We start from the raw sequence: 23,856 nt of genomic DNA on the forward strand, positions 1-23,856 counted from the left end.
CCGTCCTTCTTCGTTTTCATTTTTTCATTGATTTCCATGTTTCTGAATTTCTCTTTGTTCGGGAATGAATAACAGATCAAATGAGTTTTAACGGTATGTGCGATTAAAAAAATGCACGGAGGATTTCATATTTCGAGAAGTTTATCCGTTCCAACGTTAATTCTTGTTGTCATTCGTGAGAAGAAATATACCGTGAGAAGGCGAGATGAGAAGAGTATATTAAAGAGGAAGGATTAGAATAGCAGAAAGTTGGAGAGTAAATTTATCCATTCAGGAGAAATTAGGTTTCAAAGTTACGATCGTTTCTGTAATACGCCCTGTATTACTCCATAATTACCCTTTCCAAAATATAAGAATAAAAAACAAGACGAGACAAAAGGGTAGACTGAAAAGGAAGGATTAAAATAATATCATCTATTAATATAAAAATGAAATTATCTATAAAAATTATCAAAAGAACTTGAGTTTCAAAGTTACGACCACTTTTTTTTTAATATACCCTTTATTATCCTATCCTTTGTAGTTATGGAAATTCTAAATAAGAAACAAAGATTGTTTTGCTGTGGTTGATACTGAAAGTAAGTCACCCCTTGAAGTAGGGAAAGCATCCAAGTCACGAAAGAGCAAAAAACGATGTTGCACCCCCCCGAACGATGGGCCTTTCCATCTGGGCATCGACCTATCCAGATGGTAAGAAGCGGGTGCATCATCTCGTGAAACTTGTTCGGATATTCACCAGGGTTCGCCAGGCGTTGGTCCAGGCCAGCATCCACCAGTCGACGGTCACTCGTCCTGTCGGAGGAGGCTCAAACTACCTTTAGGGTTACAGGCAGTTCACCCTCTGCGCAGGGCGTCTGCAAATAATAGACGCGTGCGTGGTCTGTGTGTGTGAACGAATTTTCGTCTGTGGGCGATAATTTCATTAAGTATAAATGTATCGACTCGAGTGATGGAAAAAAAGAAACGCCGATAGACGATAGGAAAACACGTGTGTGACAATTAAATAATAAAGACAGAGGAGTGAATGATCGAACGTTACTTCTTGAGAGGTAGGCAAACAGCTTACGCTGCAAAAGTTTCGTGTAACATGGCTGAGATCAGCGTCGCCTTGAATCGTAAACAGTGACATATTTTTATCATATTAAATTTATTCTAAACGGCAGAAAGAAAGGACAAACAATATATTGCAATTAAATCGTGTGGATCGCGGTTTCGGATTGTACCACGATCAAAGAAGGATTTATATCGGAGAGATGGCCGGCTATGCGGTCGTGCGCAAAAAATTTTGCTGATCCTCGCTGCATTCGGAGGATCCTGCGCTGTGCATGACCATCAGCGGAAAGAAATTTGTCGGTAAGTGTTGCGGTTACTATTGATTATATTATGCTTGTCGATGATACCATTCGCTCGATACTTCGCGTCACTCACGCGTGAACAATGATAACCGATCAACCGACGTTTTCATGTTCGCGAAGAAGCCGCCTCTGGTGATTCGCGGAAGCACTGGACGGAAGTGAGAGAAGAAATACGTTTGAAACGAATACCATAGTCGTTTGAGAAATGAGATCGTACGACGGCGAGAGCAGTTCCACTGAGGACGACGATAGAAGAGAGGGTCTTCCTGAGGCGCATCTGCAGCAAGGTTCTTGGCAACGTTCGGCCTCGCATCCTACATGGGCTTGGGAACATCGTGCCGCTGTGTGTATCAATCGTTATGGTTATACATTTTTCCAAATTTGGTCTTTATTAAGCGATTAAAATATCTGGATAGTTACCATTCAGAAATTGGAAGGTTGTTTGTCCTTAAGAATTCCTACATTAGCAAAAAAATTAAATTACATTGCTCAAAACAAATACTATGACGAATGATCTTTGATATATTGGGAGCCTGTTGAATTTAAAAATTGTTTCTCATGTTATTTCTATGGTTTTCATATAATACTGTAATAAAAATGGACTTTAAGGTAAAATGTACGAAAAAGAAATAGGTGTACATACAAGTAATGAGTATAAAGGTCAAAGTGAAACAAAAGACGGTCCTTCAACTTACTTTAAAAGGTACTTTAACTTCGATTAGTGTATGGTATTCACTATTGTCTGCTATTACAGCACCCATTACCACCACAATCAACAGCATCGCTCGAGTCTATGTATTCAGTACCGGGAGCATCTCATGCTAGTGTTTCCGCTCCTCCAGCTAGTTACTCGTCGGAGCACCCTCAGAGTGCACCTGGTAGAAGGACTCCCTTGGGTGCCGTCGGCCTCGGTGGTTTCTATTTTCAGCAGCAGCCCCAACCGCATGCTTCATCGAGTGCTCTTTCCGATGAAAATAGACCAGATCAAGAAAGGTATCAGAAAGCCTATAATAAAAATCAATGTAACCCATTTAAACAATATATTTATTAATTCTAATGTTTATAGACCCGGGGCATCGAGATTGAACTGCCCGCCAAAATCAAAAACTACTCGTCAGGGGAAAAGCATGCGATTGAACATTAACGCCAGAGAACGCAGAAGAATGCACGATTTGAACGATGCACTTGATGAACTTCGATCCGTGATTCCTTACGCCCATAGTCCGTCCGTAAGAAAGTTGTCCAAGATTGCAACCCTCCTCTTGGCGAAAAATTATATTCTCATGCAAGGTACTTTATACAAAAATACAAGAAATAAAACATGATCTCAGCATGTTATCGATGATTGTATTAAGTTGAATCGTGTTTATAAAATTATTCCTTACCAAATCATGCAGGGAACGCTTTGGAGGAACTGAGAAGAGTAATAGCGGTTTTACAGTCGCCACACGCTCACACCACTGCTTTACCACCCACACCTGTTTCCTACGATTTGTTGCATGGGTTCCCAGGCAAATTGTTTCAAGGTGTGCAGGATATGCAAGGACTTCCTACGACAGACCCCCAAAGCGTCACAGCAGGTGGACCTCCGACAGATGGTACTGTAGCCAGTGGAGAATCGAATTAAAGATTTCGAGCCTTTGTTTCTTCGACTAGATGTAGAATCGAATCAAACGTTAAAAGATGTGACGAGCGTTGGGAGAAACGTCAGAAGTATTAAAGGATTTCTTACTATACGATTTACAAAATAAAGGAAGAATAGGTAGACGGTATTACCTTTAGTGTGGATACCGATTTTTATGAATATATTGCGGGAATATTTAATGACACGCAACACGATTAATCTTCCACAGGACAGAATCTGATAGATTCGATTTTAACATTAAGTCTATAGTACATTTCTAGTCTGTAAGTTTCGAACGCGAGACTACTTGTTGATATACAATGAAAGTATTAGAAGGAGAAGTATTAAGGGGGCGACGTACACTGTTACGAGTTCGATAAACACTGAAGTCAATACTAGTACTTACGGTTGATGCTCCTAAGATGAAAGTTTATGAAAGTATTAGCAATTAATAATTAAAAGTAATTACTTTACGGGCTACGATTATACTAACATGAGCAATAAATGACAGCATATTTCTGTCTCTGGTGAAGCGGAAATCGATTTATAACGAGAAAAAGAAATAACAATCTTAGATGATTTTTTCTTATATACTTTCTTTTTCATTTTTGAAATATCAGATATTAACTGCCAGAGAGAGAAATGATGTAAGGATGAGGAATACAATTTCCAAATCCCGTCCGGTAACGCGATAGTCAATATAGCATGTGATACATGTCGAGATATTATAAATATATATATTATATTCTAGTCATACACGCGTACAGATCTTAAATATTCATATACATATTATATATATATAGATATATATATATTTAATAATTCGAATTGAGCCATCGATTGTATAACTTATTTATATACATAATGCGTTTATTAAGAGTTTACTACGATGTGCCAAGAATATATCCATCTTTTTGCGGGAATAATCGAACGCTGGGTTCTATACGAAGAACGGAAGTATTCCTAATTAATAGCAATGATCCCTTAAATTATTGAACCTTATCTCTGGAAGCTTCCGTCCTTCGATAGGTTCAGATAGAATGTTGTAAAAAAATTTAACAATGCCGTTAAATGGCAAGCAATAACGACTATTATTATATTATTCCTGATGACATTGGTCGTTAAATTAACAATAAAAGTGTGCAAACGCAACGCTAACGACGAAAACAGACAAAGATGTTTGTTGTAGTGTAGATATAACTGTTTAGTGCTCGAATAAAATCTATTTAAGAAAGTTATGGATCGGACAGATGCTCTGAGAGAAATTCGTCAGACATCAATAGAAAAAAAGATTATAAATATTATCTTGGTAGATTGTTATCATGCATGAGATAAGAAATTGAAATGGATAACGATTGACATTCTTTCAGGGCAACTGTATTATACAATATTGATTGCAAAATACATTGAAACAAATTAATACATTGATAACGCTCTTTTAGCATAAAAGTGGTTAAATACACCACAGGGTGTAACCAATTATTTTTCAAATATGCATTTGGAGCCTATTTTTGAATGAGACTCGTGTTTCTCAGTGAATCAGTGTTACTCCATTTAATTCTTTGCAAAGATATTAGAAATATGTGAGTCGTTTAATGAAAATCGATCAACCCTCATAATGTTGAAAATATACCGTATCTTCGTACTACTGCTATAATTAGCGAAATGAACGATAAAAATTATTGACAGATCAAGACAAAATATTGAATATTTACTTCGAAATGGTGAATCATGGTTTCAATTATAAAACAATTACTTACTCATTCTTAATCTTTAGAGACAACTACATACTAGGAGAAATAGATAATTTCTATCAGTCGTCGCACACGCGCTCAGTTAGTGGCGCCATCACGGTGACTGCATGACGAACTACTAATTTGATTCAATTCGAACATTTTTTCGAAATCAAATGCAGTATCGCCATGAAACATAATTTCTACTTCCTACAACTGTAAAGAAAAGCAAGTCACGTATTACGGCGTGTATCATTTTCAACAAGACGAATTAACTTTCAAATTGTAGGATGAATTTTGTTGAAGCTTAAAAGGTTCGACAAGTGGCGCCATCATGGCCGCCACTTTATGGAGCATTCACTCGATCGTCTTCCGTCCTTCTGGGAGGACCTTACACCGTATGTGCCTGATTCCACTGGGCTTATTGTGTGCGTGTCTCATCGGTGGCTTCAAGATGGCCTGCAGCCTGCTGCTGCGCGCCATGGTGTGATCATTTGATTTACGGTGTTTCTGTTTCCGTAAATGATTCGTGAATAAGTTCGTTAGTGTCAGAACCACGACGTGACTCGACCGGCTGGTAACTTGGGGCAACATAAAAATGTGACGATCGTCTGTAAATCGGTAAGTCAGAACGAATACGATATTCTTTTCTACTTTGTAATAACCAAATCGTTGGTTCCATTCTTACTACAAACTTAATGACGTAGTCATTTCTATGGAAAAAACTGAAGCGGTTAAAAGATCAAACAGGAAGGAGTTTGAAGGGATGGACTAAATAAACAGATATACCAGACGGTAACAAACTTTCTTTCCTCTGTATTCCGAAAGAGTATGGAGTAGAGTAGTACGATAAAACGATGATTTCAAGACACAATTGTTTTTAAGATGAGACGGTTGATAGGTTATGATGTCTTAATCGCGGCTAGTTCGTGCAATCTCTTTGTCTTCGTTGTTCGATTGCTATCACGTATTTTTACGTTCATTAACCTTGTCTTTCTTGTGTTTCTTGGTGAATTAAAACGAAACAATCTACGGTCAACATTGCTTCAAAAGAAACTAACAATCGTAGTGATATATCAAAAAGATTGATACAGTGTAACTCACGATATTCCGTTGTACATTTATACATACGTAGAGCAATATTTTCCATCGCGAGTGGAAGAACTAACCTTACCTTTCGATTGGGCGAAAGACGCAGGACAGAGTCGCTATTGGTAGTCTTTTTTACATATCTGGCACGCAAAACTTATTTTCTTAGTGAGGTTAAACTTGGAGACTTTTACCAAGGTCTACCATCTCCTTTTTTATTTAATTCTTAAAAAATGCGGTTCGTTATTGTTTAGTATTTTTCTTTGTGAAAGATGTACGAAAACATAGTTACCAAATCATTAATGTTACAAATTGTATACCAATTTAATTTATCACATTGAAACAAATTTAGACATAATTAAAGTTATAATCGTAGGATTTAACTACATTGTACTCTGTTTATTGAATGATATCTGGTTGAGGTCTCAACAGGGGAACACAGAAATATCTGTTTTCATGAACGACTAATACCACATTTCGCAGTTACTTGTGAACAGACCATTGGCCAGCCTGTGCTTATTTGCCGTTGACGTCAATTAAGGTTGAAATACCTTGAAACAGTTGATTCATTGCCTCATGATGCTCTTCGACGAAGGATTAACGCGTTCACGAATGATCGTATAGGACTGGACTAATACATACTATAGGATAGGATATCAGTATTCTGGTTCTTGCTAATGTAAGGTAAATAACAGCAAAATATTTAAATTGTTCACCATCCTCGAGCTTGACATCGTGACACACTGGCTCCTGTGCCTACTTCCGGTCTACTGCGTTTATGCCTTATTTTCCAAATTTATAATAGGATAACTATACTTTCTTTTAATGAATCATATTCTCGTAGAGTATGTACGCTTACTTACACGACTTTAATTAATGAGGTACAGAGAAATTATTAATAATTTTATAAAAAAATGGTACTAATCTTTCTCTATGATAGTAATTTGTAACCATTTTGTTCATTTTTTTTTAAAGCGAAGTTTGAGAGAGAGAACATTTTTATTCTATGACTTTTATCTATTTCCATAATTTAGACGAAATTTTTAGAGGTTCTAGCAATTGAGTATTCCCAATTCTAAAAGTCCTAAGAAACAGATGTATATTAATAAATAAAGGAGTTATATTAGACTACTTTTTGTAACATAATGATAAAATAATAAATAATATGAGAAGTGACGTTTGCGATAATGACAAAAATATACATAGTTCGTAGGTTCAAAAAAGATCTATTCTAAATTCAAAAAGGTGTATTCCTAGATTTCCTTTTTAATATGATAACGATGGTATGTAACATATGGCGAAAAATTGGAAAAAATTGTTTGATAGAAAAGAATCCAGGTTCGATCGTCGAACAGGGAAAGAAATTTCCATCCGTATCTGTCGAACTAAACAAAAGAAGTTACTCGTGACGCACTTCCGGCGAAACTTATCTCAGGTGTATAAAAAGTCCGTTAACAATTGGTACGCGTGACGTGTGGTATTAACGATAAAAGCCAATCTCACCAACGACGTTACAGCAACGTGAATTTTCGGATAAGAATCGCGAATGCGTTTTATAATACGAGCAACAAGTTTGTGGCATACATTAATTTTTACGAGTGCGCATATCTCCGATTGTCGAGGTGTACGCGCATCATGGCGACATTACGCAAACATACTGCGTGATCAGGAAATCGTTTCATATAATCAAGTTCGTTCGATACAGTGAAGTACGATGAAAGTAATGTTAGGTTGGTTTATATAAAATTTCATTTTTTCAAAGAATATTGTAAACATATGTAATATCTTTATGTAATCATGTATCTCTGTACTTTATTATGATGCGCCAAAATTAGTTTTTGAAATATTTTATGAACTTTATGAAACTTTATAGAAGTTTCATATGCACTAACCTAATATTCATTAACGTACATGTATATTATGTTTTTATATTTATATCTGAGTCAGATACCAAATTATTTAGAATTCAATTTCTTGTCTCAATTTTGATTATTCGAAGTACTATTCCAAGTATTTATATGATATCAATATCGAGTCCTTCGCTGAACGATAACATTATTCACGTGGGTAGTTCTCTAATTATTTTTATCAATGTATCAATAAGTGATTATCCTCAATTTGTTTGATAGGAAACGAACAAAGAATAGAATATCGATTATTGTGTGAAACATTACAAACTTGCCTATAATGTACTCAATATAAATTCGAAATGTAAAGAAATCCTAAATTCTGCACTTTCTAGAAAAATAATAAATTATATCACATTTTCTGCAGCTTTTAAAAATATCACACAGTTATCAAGTCACAGCATACAAGTACGTAACTGACTGGAGTATAGCGTCTGTTTCATGACGAATACTTGATGAACCAAAATTGTCGTTGGGTCAAGGATTAGCGTCTGATTGAATTATCTTAGCTCACTTTTGTTTTTATACGAGGGATAATAATAATTGAAGCGTACGAATGCAAAGCTGCGATTCCAACCAACGATAGAAAGTTTTCTGATATTTTGCTTATTTTAATGATATTGTAATAAATTCTAGTCGTAATATCGTTGTTTATCAACACGAAACCGAAAGTGATGTCTGACGAACCGTTCCGTTATCGGTATCGCAGCAACAGTTCTCTCTGTTTATACATAAGACTTGTCAACCTTCATTTTTACGATTTACTCAGAAATATCCCATACTTGACGTCAACAGAAATCTATAAAAGATATCAAAAAGTTATTCATTAAATATATTATTAACAATTTTAAAAATAACGTGACACATGATATGAAAAAAATTGAACTGTATTCACAGATAAATTAAATTGAAGAAAACATAATATATTCTAATTAGTTGCAATGTTACCATTTCATCGTGATATTCTTATTCGTAGAGTTTGTTGTACTTGGTTGATTAATGTTTGACCTTTGGTGTTATTAAAATTCTTATCCAATCAATGCATATCATTTTATTGCTAAAGTTTATTTTATAAGAATCTATTAGTAGTATATGTACCATTTTGTAGTATATACCATAACATTTATATTTTTTATTGGAAATGCACAAAGAGATACAGTTGCAAGAAGCTAACGCATTCTTTTTTATATCATGCGATATTTTCAATTCAATTAAATAAAGTACTCATTTCCATCAAATGTAAATATCGCTAAATCAAAATGAAATGACTTTTAAATTTTGAGCTTTCGATCCTGTTTCTTAATTACACAAGCAGTACTCTAGTCGGTCGAGTGCACGTGAGAGGATAGAATTAAAAATATCAGTAAACTATGCTAGAAAGTTCTTTGCGAATGTGTAGTCATGTTAGCTGTCTAACCATGAAAGAATGTGTGTTACGATATCTCGCGTGATAACGATATATCTACCATCCATTGCTGCATATCAGACACCCCTTTTCTACTTTCTTATCCCATAGCGTGTTCCGTAACGGAATTCACGTAAATTCTGTATTTATCCCCATAGTTCTGCAAATTTACGTGCTTTCTCAATCGTCTCGTCTAATATTACACTTTGGTCGACTTTTATCATTCGTTCAAGTATGATTCTTTTACTTAATTTTTATTTATAAAATCAATCAACTAATAGTTTTATTTATCAGATTTGTAACTTCAAGTAGTAAATTCAAGGACGCGCTGTATGCGTGCTGGTGATTACGAAAGCTGTCTACGTCAAACTTCTAAAAAAAAAACTGAACTTCCCAATTAAATTTCTTCTTTATATTTACAACCAAGCAAAATTTATCGAAAGAATCAATCGTATATATTTCACTAAAAAAAAAAAAAAGATTTATGTGAGAATGTAAACGTAAGGTGAACTGGAATTCATTGTTTTAGCAACGTCGCTCTGTGTCGTTCTCTTTTCTTCTTTGTTCTCCCAATAGTTTTGGATTTATTATTTTTCATTAACGAACAACTGGAGGACCAGGGGTGGGTGGGTGAGAGCGTCGAGTGAAAAATGATGAAATGAGAGAGCAGACAAGAGAGGGAGGTTCGTGGTAGCAGGGGGAGAGAAACCGGAACGAGAGAGAGATGAAAACAAAGCGGACACAGCCGCCAGGGCAACAATGGCGCATCGACCCGCCAAAACTCGCGCTGATGCGCAGAAACGCGCGCGTCGCGTCTGCTCTGACCGAACAGCATTGCAACTAATCCTTTATATCTCTCGTAGCACGATTATTTTGTCAGCTAGAACGATTTTCCGATAGGACAGAGAAATCGAGATAAATCATCTTTGCGAACGAACGGAATACTACGCCGGATAAACGCAGTTGAAAAAAAGAAGCAAACGTCTATTCACCCGATGCGCAAAAGCATGCGCAGTGGGGCTCATGGAAACGACCGACTCATGACTAACGTAGTAGCTTCTCTTCAGCTGAATTCCTTTCAAACTGATCGTTTTTTATCTCTTTTTTCTTTTAATTAAGTTCTTTTTTAAGGCAGAGATTAGTTAATTTTGTTAATTAGAAAAAGATAGGAATCTATGGTAGATATACGTTTTAATAAGGACGGATATATTACTCCGGCTTTGGATGTTATGTTGCAATAGTTGTTGGTAGGAATAGGAGAAAGTTATTGCAGTACTGCTGTTTTCGGAATAACATATTAACTGTACTGCTTGGTCTGCAGAACCTAATACGTAGTCTTAAGCGATTCTACAGGAAACGTGCTAGCTTCTTTGCTATCTTACGTTCTCCTTTATTGCTGACTATTCATATGCTGAACTTCTCAGTTGTAGGATGAAACATTCGAATAATCATCACTGGAAGATGCATGTTGGAGTCATATCAAACGAAAAATATGAATATTGTATAAAATCCAGACATTATTGAATCTACATAAAAATATAAATAGATTCAAGACATATATACAACATTTATATGACTTTTTAAAATAAATTTTTGTAAGTTTGTAAGATACTGTGTTACTCCTGTAACTTGGTTTCTATCGTCAACATTCAAAACAGAATATACATAAGGTCTAAATTGGAAAGTTCAATTGGATAAGCTTGACGTCCTACGTTCCCCCGTTTAGGTTTCAATCTGGACACGATATAACCTTTGGAAATCAGTCCAGGTATCCTAGAGGACACTTCGTCCCAGTTCGTTCTCGTGAACGGGGCAGGACTGAGAAGTATGGTCCAGGATGGATGAAGATCAGGTGCCGTGGTTGCCCTGGCAACCGGCATTGATCCCTCCCCTCTTGTTCTACCGTCCTTTTCGTCTCTCCTCCACCACACATTATTGCTCTCTCTCTCTCTCTCTCTCTCTACTCCCCCCCTCCCCCCACCTATCTCTATCTCTACCATTTCTCTCTTTTCAGTGTCGAACACAGAGATACAGATGCATACATAGATTTGAGAAACACAGAAGAGAAAAATCTCTTTTCTTACTCGGTTCTGGCTTGCTACACTGCTTTCGCTTCTCCTTTCTTTCCTGTGCCCCCCCCCCCCTCTCACTTCATCCCTATTCAACGAATCTCTTCTCTCTGTTTTTTGATTCTTGTTATCTTTGAATCCAGCGTCGATCATTCGTCATCTTGTTCGAAGCTACGAAAAAGACTAAGAGTGACTTTAGGGGTTGAAATGAAGGGGTGGGCTCGAAGAAAGAGGGAAAAAGCATGTGTGGTTTGCCAGAGAGCTATTTAATACGTGATAGTTGCAGAATATGTAGTGAGATCGAAGAAATGGTAGGCGATACAGATATGGTAAAGTAGAAAATCTCGATCTCTTAAATAGAGCGTTGCCAAGCAACCGATATTATTTCCATTGCTGTAGCTACGACATAAATACTTAAAGTGGTGGCCACGAAACCCCTCTTTCTTTTTTTTACTTTTTTTTTTTATTTACCTGTTTGCGGAGGTGCCAAATATTATCACTATAAATCCTGTCTATAGGTAATCTAATAGGTATCTAATTGTAGATAAAATCTCCTTATTATTACATTTTTTTATGATACACATAGCTAAGAAGTATTAGTTTCATTTTCTAATCATGGCATCCATTTCCTACTCTAAGCATACTAAATGTCCTGTGACTTATGCATGATGTTATATATCGAGGTCTTTCCCTCTTCCTTAACCTATTAAGGACTAAAAAGTAAAATAATTTTAATGCGAATAAGGTTATCGATCATCCTAAAATGGCGAACGTTATATCAAACATCTCTAAAATCGTTTAGACGTGTCTAGTGTCGCAACTTATTCGGACGATCCAGACATTCCACGAGTGTTTCTTCCACGTTGCAGATTCTTCGGTGAAATATCTTTCCCCATCCTAGTTGAAAGCTATTCATTTTACTTGACCGCTACTCCATTCTTCCAGTGGAGTTTTCCTGGTTTTCTTGTTAACACCAAGTGGCGTCCGGAAGAGGACCACGAGTTTGTTTACCGTCATTTGTCCGTTCGGTCCCTTCGGGGTGTAAACGGACGCTGGCCAGTGCTGACCTCATGGTCAAAGGTTAACCTCCCCGCGGTAAAGACAGATTAGGATAGGTTAGGGTTATGAACCATTGGTTAGCCATCAGACGTGAAGGGCTCTTGATAACATGACTCCCCTTGATCCGACTTTTTCGATTCCAAGATGTTTATTCGACCAGTCGCGGAGAGATGCGATCGCGAGGAAGCGCATCAACGGAAGTCGTAAATTCCCGTTACAATTAGAATAATCGACGCCACGGACAGGTCGACCTCCTATTTCGATACGGATAATAGGGATAGATCAATAAGTATAACACTGAATTTAACAAGTTGTAATATTATATATTTTCAACAACTTTGTAGAGAAGATAGTTACGCTGGTGCGTAGATATAAGTGAGTAGGTGAATGATTGAAGGGTGTAAACCCGGTAAAGAGATGTTGACTGTTCTAAAGTCGGTGAATCAGTCTAGAGATATCGACTGATCTGTAGTCTTAGATCCCGTGAAGTCCGGTGACAATGCTGTTGCAAAGAAAGTCACTTGTTCAGTGGTGAACGTCCCACCACTCGTCACTTGCGGTTGGAATCCCGGGAAACATGAAAAAACCCAGGTTTCCTCAATTTTTACCTAATGGAGCAATAACCATAAGGAACATCTTGACTCGAGCATATTTTATGGCACTTAACGGTAAATCAAAAAGTTTTATGACAGTTCCTTAGGGTTATTGTGATCCATCTAATTTTGTTGACGTGGCGAGTGGCCGTCTCGACCGAGGGAGGGAGGTTCCGGGCTACGCAAGGATTCACCCGACGAAACAGATGGATTGACTGAGATTGAGCCATGGATTTGTGAACCGTCGCGTTTATCGCGCGATAACCTTCAATCCATGCACTTGTTACTAGACAGTTCAATGTTACCTCATAAAACGGTACTTTTGTTCCTGAATGTTCCTCTCATCTCGTCTGGTGATACGTTTCCCTCCGATTTAACCCTTTGTTGCTGTATCAAAAATGTCGAATGTACCACAAATATTATATGGATTTGTTAATAGTTAGAATGAATTTTCATTGAACAAATTCTAATAATATAATCAAACGAAATGCTCGAAGAATCAAAATGAAATATTGCTTATTAAATATGTCGGAGAAGGATTGGAATTGTGGGCGTTCGATGATCCTTTACTTACTTTACCATCGCGGATGTAGCTAATGTTTATTGGTACGAATGTGGACACTACAAAAGGCTATGAGTAATAGCGGCGATAGGATGGTCGAGATGATGGTGACAACGAATTCAGGTTCGATAACGAATCCACGGTCCACGGGATGACGAGTACCAACGTAATACATGATTCGGATAACTCAATCAGCAATTCGCCCAACGACTAACTAATTAACTATCTGCTTAACTGACTCCCTGATCCAACTGAAACTGCCCTTATATATTCCTGTCCCCACTTCTCAGATCAATCTTTGTTTTTAATGAGGACCGTATAATCATTCCATACCTCTGTCAGGAACACGTTCCTCCCGTGACCGTGGCTACGTCCAGTGACCCGCTATGTCACTTCGAGCCCGAACTCATCGTCATAAAGCCAGATTGAAACATTAGAATTATTTCTTATTTTTATTACTTAAGTGTAGCTATAGTAAAAGTCTGGACTAGGGTATTGGGGTATTTCCCAACATTCCAGCCGGGAAATCTCGATGTTCTTTCATCTCCGACAAATATAATGTCGTTGTGTATGCTCAAAGCGTATTGACTAATTGTAAGTACAACGTACAATTAGAAACGCTTCGTTTTAGTAGCTGAAATCAGAGGGTTAATTTTTTATGGATTTTTATTGACATTTAGATGAGTTCTATAAATTTCCAATAAATTCAGCATCTATATTAATATATAACTTTTATTTCTATAATACGATATTACTTTAATTAGTTGAGCTAATAGGACGTTTAGCGAAGACTCAAAACGTTGAACTTGTCGAATTAACCAGCGCTCCTCTAGCGCTTGAGCAAACAAGCAGAACAAGCGATGGTCATTAGCGAATTCCACAAATGCAGTTTAATCGTTTATTCTTCAAATCGATCGGATCGAACGGTGGTTTTCGTCCCTTTTTGCGCTCCGTGGAAACCGAAAATGGGGAAAGTGAAGTCTAGCGGAGATTAACCGCGATCCACGGTAAAACTGTGGAATTAGGAATGGTCAGTTCCAGGGGAAATCGAGAGGCCACCTATTACGTTGATTCGTCGTTCAACGCGTTATCACGAACACCAATGGATGTGCTATTGATGCGCGGCGTCCGGACGCCTCGTGAATCCTCAGTTTCTACTCCATCCCGTCGTTTCTGGCGCTCTTCCATCCAACACGAATTATAGGTTTCCGTACACCTCGAGGTAAACATTGAGAGAAAGGGATAATACTGTGAGAGTGGCCAATTCAGAAGTTTTAATTTCCAAGAACATTGTGTATTTTTGATTCATAATCAACAACCATACGGTGAAGCACGATAATCCACTTTTGTTGATTTTTTAATTTCGATGGCTACTTGACGGCTAGAAGAGAGTATCTTAATATACTTATGTGGTTGAGAAACTTCTTAAATCTTAAGATACAAGCCTATTAGAGGTGATTGAGAAATTTATGATATTACGCAACAAACCAATGACATAATATTATGATAACCAATTGACTTAAATTGTACTCGTTATTAAAAATCGCGTATTTAAACGTATGACACGTTCCTCGATTCTGAAATGGTAAAATGCAGTAGGAAGAACATGATTGGTAAGGTGGAGCCGATTTGACTTGATCGAGAGTAGGTGGAGACGGAGTTTACATAATAGCACGCATGGCTATACTTATCGTAAAGACTGACTTGTTGTAGAAATGCAAAATATAATCTAAATAACAAGAAATTGCAACGTAATAAAACCTTCGAATTTATCTCGTAACTGTACTAACTGACTTCAGCAATTTTTAATCCGTATAAATTCTATAAAGGAAACGCTCGTATCTACGAAACAATTTACAAAGTTCCAAGTGGATTGAAGTTGTAGGGTCAAAGACTTAACGTACAATCAAAATATCCGGAACGAATGCTATCGAAAAGATTGCATAAAGTCGTCCACCGGTTCTTTTGATCCAGCTTACACTGGTAAGTGCACGGACACGAAGAACGGCAGCAAAGTTTTCGTAAGTTCTTAGGCGAAGTTTCTATTGGCGTCCCATTCCAATGGAACGTATAGATCCGTTTTTAGTTTCCACCCTTCGCTTTGTCCTTCGTGCGACACAATGCTCGTACGCGTCGCCAGTCTATATGGAAATCCGTTATCGTGTTTCACTTCATGAATTCGAATGTTATGAGAGGCAATGAATTTAACGCTGGAGGACACTTACCGCAGAGGGTGGACTTGTCTTCTGTTTTATGTTATCCAGCCACGATATCGTCTGTTTTGATACTCGTTTCAATTTACAAGTGACTAAATTATACTTTCTAGTTTTGTCTGAGTATACGCTGGACCATACTACTTGTAGCTTAGTGACTTTGGGCTTTTTCTGATATCACTTCAAATTAATAAATGGTAAATTATTGTTCTGTTTTAGTAAATGTTACTTCCAATTATTAATAGACTACGGATGTTTATGTATTCATTAGAAACTTAAATATGTTAAAACGTATATTATGTACGTAATATATAAGAATAAATAAAATATCTACATTAGAGTACTCATACTATAATATTTACAGACGACACTATAAGACTTAGGATCTAGTCTTTTACGAACATAACAACGAACAAGCGCAAAATGTTAAAAAATGGCAACAGATATCGGGCCATCGTTCTGTTAACTCTGACGATATTTCCAAATTTTATCAAGGCCGTTTCGAAGGTCGGTACAGCGAGACGCAGGTGAGGTTACCTCGGAACTGCTGTCTTCCATTTCGTCCCCGTTTCCTCTAAAATTGATGCGGTTTCGACATCGTTCTATCTAACAATGGCCGTTGTGAAACTCTTGCAATGCTCGGCCAGCCAGTCGGACCTAGCAATCTCAGGATGATTTTGCAACAGACCGCGCTCGTGCGTTCGTTCTACTTGCATTCTACCTTACCGGTCGTCTAGGATACTTTCACGTCCGGCAAAAACCTATCGTTCATCGTTTAATTAGCTATTAATAATTCAATTTCCAGCTAGAAAAATCGACGTAATTAAATCCTCGAATTAACGTTGGAATTTAACCATTAAAATATCGAGTTTCCACTGTTGAAATATCACACTTACAGTGCTGTCTGCACGTTATAGATCATTGATTTATTGATCTCAGAATGACAACTAATCGTATTTTCAAGAAATATCTCCGTGTGAAGATCATCAGGACGTTCGCATTTTCTTTTATTTTATAATAGAGTAATTTTGAAGTTCCATACAATTCTACTCACAAAAAATCTTCAATTTATCAACAGCTAAAGACTAATGTCTTCTAAATGAAAAAAGTGCCTTTCCATCCTAAGATTCCAGCACCGTCGCTAATTGTATTGTCATTAATTCTCCTCATGCCGCGTCTATTTTTGATCAAGCACACGATTCCATACACTTGGTTGCACGTTTTTATCGTTGGTGCACGTGGCACGCGTAAGAAGGTGATCGCAAAGGGGGAAGGAAAGAAGGGACATGGGAAAGTCAGTGGATTTAAGATTGCAGGAGACGGCAGAAGGACGAGTTATTGCAAGTTCCTTCATACGGAGGTAACCGCAATCGCGAAAACTGGGTCAGGCCTGTTTTCTCCTTTGATCACCAAAGTGGTTCGATCACTTTTTTTTTAGTGCATTTTTTTCTCGCTCATCTAGATCAAATTGCATTTTCGCCGATTGACAACGACATCGGAGATGACCGGTATTATCGGTATCGGGGACGAAGTTTAATTAGATTTCCCCTTTTATCGCGAATTATCCAACGATCGGAACCCACCCAGGTGGTGGCCTTCCATAGCGGCGGAAAAGTTACGGCCGGATCCACTTGTAGCGTTTTATTGCGTAGAAATTACTTTCCCAACTCTATCTGCAGTAAATTCGGGGCCGGTGCGGATATTCTACGAAAGTTTTCTAAGAGAAATACACTTTCCAATGACTGTACCGAACAAAGTATGCCCTACATTGTCCTGGCTTATTTTCGATCTGTACGACGCTTGTAGTGGTCTATGTACATAGTTGATATAAAAAGCGAACCATAATTGTTGGTATATAATAGTTGATATAAATGCGATCGGTTGTCACCTAATGTATATTAAGTTGACCCAACGTTCAGAACGCAATCTTTGAAACCTGTATCTCCGTTAATGCGTGATCCTTGTTCTGCATAAAAAAGGAGTATATTAAGCAACGCGGCAAACAATGGGGGAGCTGGCAAACCGCGAAGGTTCATCTGGTTTGTTTTGGCGGCGAATCCGCGGGGTTTTTGCTCTGAGAATATGCATCCAGTGCGCGTGCCCCGCGAGAATGACGTCATTCTCGTGAAACATTACGAATACCTCACGCTCGCACGCTAACGAGTTGCAACGACACGTACCTACTGGGTGCTCGGCAAGATATTACCTGATTTTAATCGTTATAAATTTCAATGTAAAATCACGTAGAAGCGACGAATCAAACCATGTTGTAATATTCAGTACAATTAAGAACTTTTCTTCTTGAAGTAACAGGATTAAACGAGAGTTGGAATAGAAACTTGAAAGAATCTTTCCAATCGAGAGACCAGCAGATCCTTTGGTGAAGGAGTTTTATATTATTTGAATTGATGTAAACGAGGTTTAAGAATGTTGGACACAATGAATCATGCTTTTTGTATAGGTATCAAAATGAAGTAATCTCTTCTTATCTTAGAATTATTATGTTTTATTATTAATCAGTATCCTGCTAACCACCCTATACATGCACATGTATGCGCGTGCGTTGCACGAATTGTGAATGCGCGCGCGTCGACATATGCATGTGCATGTGGCGTGTGTAACGCGAGCTTGACGAGCAGCCACGATATTTTCATTCTTCGTCATCCAGGCCGTGTGTCGTTGGTCCTACTACGTCTACATTCTACATGACGTCAGACCCGACGCTATTCTGGTCCATGAAGAGATGGTCCTACGCCCATCTTGCGATCGCTCGACGAAACGTAGGTCGATCGATCGTGGATGCGTTTCAGAGGCAGCGTTTTCGCTTGGAAAATAGCAGAGTTTTGAAGTATACCGGACGATTCCAGAATCTGGGACGATCTGTATAGGATGCCACAATTCCGAAGTGAGATACGGGGAAAGCAGTTCTAAATGTCTAACGATATCTTTACTGTAAGTAAGATGCTTGTGTTTTTGCTATATCGTGGGGTCGATTGTGGCAAATTGGCAGTGCGAATTGGGCAGAGAAGAAAGTTTAAAATAAGACGGTATAAATGTTACCTCGAGTTAGATGTTTGCAACACGTTGTATTTTGTGATCGTTGATTCTCTGTGGTCTCTATTCTTTCTACGGACCAATTTAACGCTTCAACTATTACATCTATCGATATGACGAGACTTAGATCTTTTGTTTCTGCAATTATTAAAAGCGCGTAACTACTTTTAACATTATTTTTATCGAAACTAAAAGGCGATTATTGTATATTTATCTCTTTTGCACCTGCTTCAAAATTAGAAATTAATCACACATAAAATTAAGAAACATTCAGAAAATGAAGTTAATGGATCGAGTCTCTGAATAATTTAATCCTCCTTTTAATCGCAGTTCTCTTGTTAAACTTTCTCAAGCTCCTGAACGACTTTCTCGAAATAGAAACTTTGCCGAACAACTTTCTTGTATCAAGAAAAATGCAAATTTTACATTTTTCCAAAGGGAAGATCATTTTTGGCTAACAGAATCGAGCAAACTATATTGAATACTTGTAGCAATCGAATCACGGGATTAGAACAGGGCAGTGTTGCTAAATTTGCAAGTAGGTAATTTACTTAGCGATCGATCCGCTGCACTTGACGCTTTTCGATCCGGCGAATCACGACAGTCGAAAATTTTCCTCGTGTAAATGTGTATATACAACAGGGGAACAACTTTCATTAGGGGTTGGCCTACGGGTTGAGAGTGTTCTCTTAAGTACTGATATAAATCAGGGGTGGACTTAACGAACTTCTCTCTGATATCGACCAATGTATTTACGTTCCATACTTCAAACGCAGCCTCCTATTGAAGATGAAAATTGCAGTTCCTCGGAAAATTCTTCGACAAAATGGTACGAGACATGGCTCGAGGAGAATATTCTAGAACATTTATCTTATTCCGCAGAAAGCTCCTCGCATATTTTCTATCATCGTATCGTTGTTTACCCGCGAATGGAAATATTGAATATTAAAAGAAAAATTGAAATAATTGTTTCAAGCAACGGAAGAATGAATTCTTTTCTTCTGTACACCGTAAACATCCATGAGAACTTCCGGACTCACAAAATGGCCATATTATTCAGAAGAAACCAAGTATTAGGTCCAATAATTTTGTGTTGTTCATCTTTGTGTTAGACGTTATTAGTTTCATTGCAATATCTTCGTGAGCTATCGTAGTACATTTTCTCACAGTGTTGTTAATAATCATAATCATAATAATCTTTGATGCAAGATTAAGTTCCAATAGGCAAACCTAAGATAAATAAATGAAGGAGATCAACACTAGTACAGTCGTTGATCTATTCACTAATATTATTGTCTAGCGAGTGTATTGTACTTAATATAAATAAAATAGAGACAAGCTAGTGGCGATGGTCCAGTTTGAATGACAATCTAATTAAGCAAGAAGGCGGTCGCATATTTCAGACGAAGGTGAAGTTTTTATCGAATAACAGAAGCTTGACGTCTTTCCCCGGCTGTTTTGTTCGATTTTATGTAAGCCTGACGGATATCGGAAATCTTGCAAGCGGCTTCAACCCTGAAGAAGACCCTCGAGGGGCGATCGACACGGGTAAAGCAGTGACGAGCAAGTGGATATGGAAAATAGTTATTCCTGTGTACGAGAAATACGACTATACTACGCGTGTTTTCCCACAGAAAAGAAATAGAGATCTGTTAGAAAGAGACATTTTTAATTAACAAGACTAACTAGAGAGATAAAACTTTAAATAATAATTATACAGTGTAGCTCTTAGTTAAAATGATTCTAAGAAGTAAATTATTTCTAACTTAAATTTTCTAATTCGAGCATCTGGAACTCAATTTGCCAAACGATCGATGCCAAGATACTTGTAATCATTGAAAGTCTGAAAAGGCACAGAGACAACGGCAAATTGCGACAGATAAGTAGAAAGAACAGAGTCTATTTAAGAAGGGAAGGAGGAAAACGAGGGACGTCTGCGATCGAGGAGGTAAAGACACTGAGCTGGCCTCGCCAGTATGATCCCGTTAACCAGGAGTTCATTTCATGGACTGACTCTTTCGTCGAGGGATGTTGCTTCTTCTTTTTCTTCTTCTTCTTCTTCTTCTTCTTCTTCTTCTTTCACCCTGAGTCTGATGATAAAGGAATAAAAAGATTATACGAACGAATTTTATTATTCCTTAAACATCCTGGTTGGTTTCATAACAAGCGATATTCAGATCATTGCGATCGATGGTTGATGTTATTTTTAACGTTCAATGCTGCTAATACGTATTTTCCTTGCTCGTTTTTCTTGGACGATACATTTCTCGCGGAGCTATTAAAGTTAACCAATTACAATGAACCACTTTCTCGAACTAAACGATCTTCGTTAAGTTAGGATTTTGTTTCATGCCGCTATCGAAGAGCTCGAAACAAAAATTACCGTAAAATTTTTCGACACTTCAGATAATGACGTTTTCAAAATTTATTTCCGTATCATGATTCTCTTTTAGGTGGCTGATCTTCTGCACTTGAATACAGAAATATGTTGCGTGAATACGATCTTAAAACAACTACAAACCATTCCTGAAAGCTTTTTATATCCTTAGAATAGACTTTAGATCTATACTTCCTATAAAAAGTCGTGGCTTTTTCAAATAACTTCAGTTAGCCCCTCTGCTTGCTTTGCACAGCTGGCTCGAGCTCCTGGTGACAGTGGTGACACGAAATTTCACTCAAACCGTGCCACATCTTGCGAGATAAACGCTGACACTTAACTCTTTAGAAACAATATGAAGATACTTTACACTGTGTGGTTTCCGTTAGAAACGATAAAAATTATACTTTGTGTGCAACAAATGAGTACTAATTACGCAATAATTAAAGGAAGCCGTTGCAACAGTCACTTCAAAACGGTCGTCTACCGACAAGTGCGGCAAAACAATCGGTAGTTACAGGTTGAATGAATCTTTCCTCCGTGAACAGGTTAACGAATAAAGTAAGTTTTTTCCTGTCCATGTCTTCCGGTCACTGTGGCCGTCTCTCTTGGATCTGTCTCAGTCTGTCGAGCATTTGCATGCCTACGTCAATCGACGATGCATGTGTCCGCCGCCCACGATCCACGCTCACATACACGCGCATATGGTGATGCATCCAGAGTGCATCGGTCGATGGATGATTCGATCACCTTGCAATATCTGCCTGTGATACATGGTTCAGTGGTTTCTGCTTTAACCTTTTTTTCGTCCCCTTTTTTTTGTGAATTGGCCACGATAGGTCTTTCTGTGGGTTATTGTTTTTGGCATCGAAGTTTAGAGTTGTTAAGCGGCTGAAAGGGACTTGTCACGAGAAAAGTTGTAATTGTATCATTTTTTCGCAAACCCGTTCAATCGATGTCAAAATGTATATTGGTTAAATTGATATTTAATTTCTCATATAATAATAAAATTTTTTGTGCCTCCTTCTACAAAACTTTGCAAGAAATTTTGAGTGAATTGATAGTAAAAACGTTTCAAAATGTTACCTTAAACAACGATATCTGTTAGGTTTCCATTAAAATATAGTAAATTGCAAATTGCATCGCAGTTAAATGTGACTGAAGGGCCCATATAAGCCCTAATGCTCTGATACGTGAACACGCACGCCTGTATGTATATACACACGCATGTGTAACGCATACATCGGTGGTACGAGAAACCTATAGTCTCGTCTATTGAACCGAGTACAATGAGCGACGGGTATGGCCGCTATACCGGCTAACATAGTGCCAGCTTCGTGTTTAGCTCGTGTTAACGTTCCGTATAATCCGTACCGAGAGCATGGCTTTACAAGAAAATATGGACGTGAGAATGTAATTAGGGAACACTTGTGCGTGAACTTGAATCATAACTGGCCATTAACTCCTTATTTATACAAGACACCGGGACCTTATCGCATGAAGTGTTCTAAGCGTTCATAAACCTTGATTTACTTCTTTGTCGTCTCATTATCAAAAACGTGTCGTCAACGTAATACACTTTTAAAAACTTCATCTTCTCGCGTTGAAACATGGCTCTCCTTGCTTTTTTTCGTTAACGAGAAACAAGGACAGTCTCTGTGTGTTTTTTTCATGTTGTGGAATCGTTTTGTGGGAAAGAAACGTGGTTGTTGTTGACCGTCGAAATCCGGCTACTTTCTCTCTTGGTTCCTTTCAAATTTTCACGATTCCGTACCCTCGACAAATTGTTGGGTACAACCCGTGCAGCCTGCGCTTTACATAGCAGAATGTGTATGTCGATTGTGTACCACGACACACGTAATAATACTCCATGCCCGTTATCTTCCCACACCTCCTCTTCTCCCTTTCCTCCATCCTCATCCCTCCTCCACCTACGCGTTCGATTTGCAGCACCCATATACGCGCATTCTGTGACTGCAGTCATCGGCTGAGCGCGAGTAGTACGTACTACGAATTGAATGAACGTGTCAGTAATCCTCGTACAGGATGTCCAATCAGCGCACGAGGATATACCATAGCGTTGCGTTTATCGATTTATAATAACCTGCCTGTATTTCTTGGTTTTCGCGTTAACCGATAGTCCCATTTATCGTGTAGTTCAACCTGCTCGAAACATAAAAATTGATATATAAATTTAACAGGAGCGTTCTGAATATTGTTCTTCTGTTTACTTTTGAATAGTATAGAATACTATAGTTGTATTACTAACAAATTTTATTTAGTCTTTTATATTACAAGACACATACGATGCAAAAGAAATAACAAATTTATAATAATAACTATCGTGGATTTATTATTAATGGATAATATTATTTCGATTGTACGGAATGTGTTAATATTTATGATCAGTAGTGTAAGTTAAGATGCTGACATAAATTTGGAACATTTCAATGAGTTGCCAATAATGTGAGATATGGTGGTGTATACAAAATTTGGGAAAACGGAGGCGATCAGGCGGAATTCACGATGGTCCCAGAACGGAATCATCTTTGCCGGGAGCAGATAATAGAGATTTAGTATCCTTTGATGCTGGTTCGCGAATCCATCAACGTCCACAGGGCTATGTTTCATCCGCTTGAGCGGTGCTTGGTCCAGAATCTGACGTTGTACGTCTCACATCACGAAACGTCACCCACACGGAACCGGTAAAAGTTCACGACCACTGCCGCATCGTGCCTGTTGAAACAGTGTCAACGTATTAATCACGATCATTAAAAAAAAGTTTCATTCAGCATCCAGAATTCTTGTTCCGGTTG

At 37.8% G+C, this 23,856-nt stretch overlaps 2 protein-coding genes and 1 long non-coding RNA gene across 8 annotated transcripts in view; 2 read left to right on the plus strand and 1 right to left on the minus strand.

The window, feature by feature from the left end:
- Nucleotides 1-953: 953 nt before the first annotated feature.
- Nucleotides 954-1,931, minus strand: LOC138177896 (uncharacterized). The gene is made up of 2 exons (XR_011172562.1): nucleotides 1,776-1,931; nucleotides 954-1,696 (listed from the first exon to the last, which is right to left on the minus strand). It is a non-coding gene; the product is annotated as an uncharacterized LOC138177896 (long non-coding RNA).
- Nucleotides 1,212-4,213, plus strand: Oli (basic helix-loop-helix family member olig). 2 transcript variants are annotated; one of them, XM_069109191.1, is made up of 5 exons: nucleotides 1,212-1,353; nucleotides 1,476-1,698; nucleotides 2,110-2,348; nucleotides 2,422-2,645; nucleotides 2,753-4,213. In XM_069109191.1, the coding sequence occupies exons 2-5, from the start codon at nucleotides 1,561-1,563 to the stop codon at nucleotides 2,980-2,982; spliced, it is 831 nt and encodes a 276-aa protein (XP_068965292.1). In that variant the 5' UTR covers nucleotides 1,212-1,353; nucleotides 1,476-1,560; the 3' UTR covers nucleotides 2,983-4,213. The 2 variants fall into 2 exon arrangements, with proteins under 2 accessions (XP_068965292.1, XP_068965293.1); XM_069109192.1 differs by having other exon boundaries at nucleotides 1,213-1,353; nucleotides 1,479-1,698.
- An 851-nt stretch (nucleotides 4,214-5,064) lies between these two features.
- The window catches only part of Axud1 (AXIN1 up-regulated 1), a 33,702-nt gene continuing 14,910 nt past the window's right edge, over nucleotides 5,065-23,856 (plus strand). For 2 of the 5 annotated variants that reach the window (XM_069109160.1, XM_069109161.1), the window contains exon 1: nucleotides 5,065-5,333. The gene's annotated coding sequence lies outside the window, so the exon portion shown is untranslated. Of the gene's footprint in view, nucleotides 5,334-5,419; nucleotides 5,508-6,284; nucleotides 6,486-23,856 lie in introns of all 5 variants that reach the window. The other 3 variants (XM_069109158.1, XM_069109157.1, XM_069109156.1) reach the window with 3 other exon arrangements.

Source organism: Bombus flavifrons, chromosome 3, assembly GCF_040668555.2.
Source record: "Bombus flavifrons isolate JBK064 chromosome 3, iyBomFlav1_principal, whole genome shotgun sequence".
Classification (NCBI taxonomy): Eukaryota; Metazoa; Arthropoda; class Insecta; order Hymenoptera; family Apidae; genus Bombus; species Bombus flavifrons.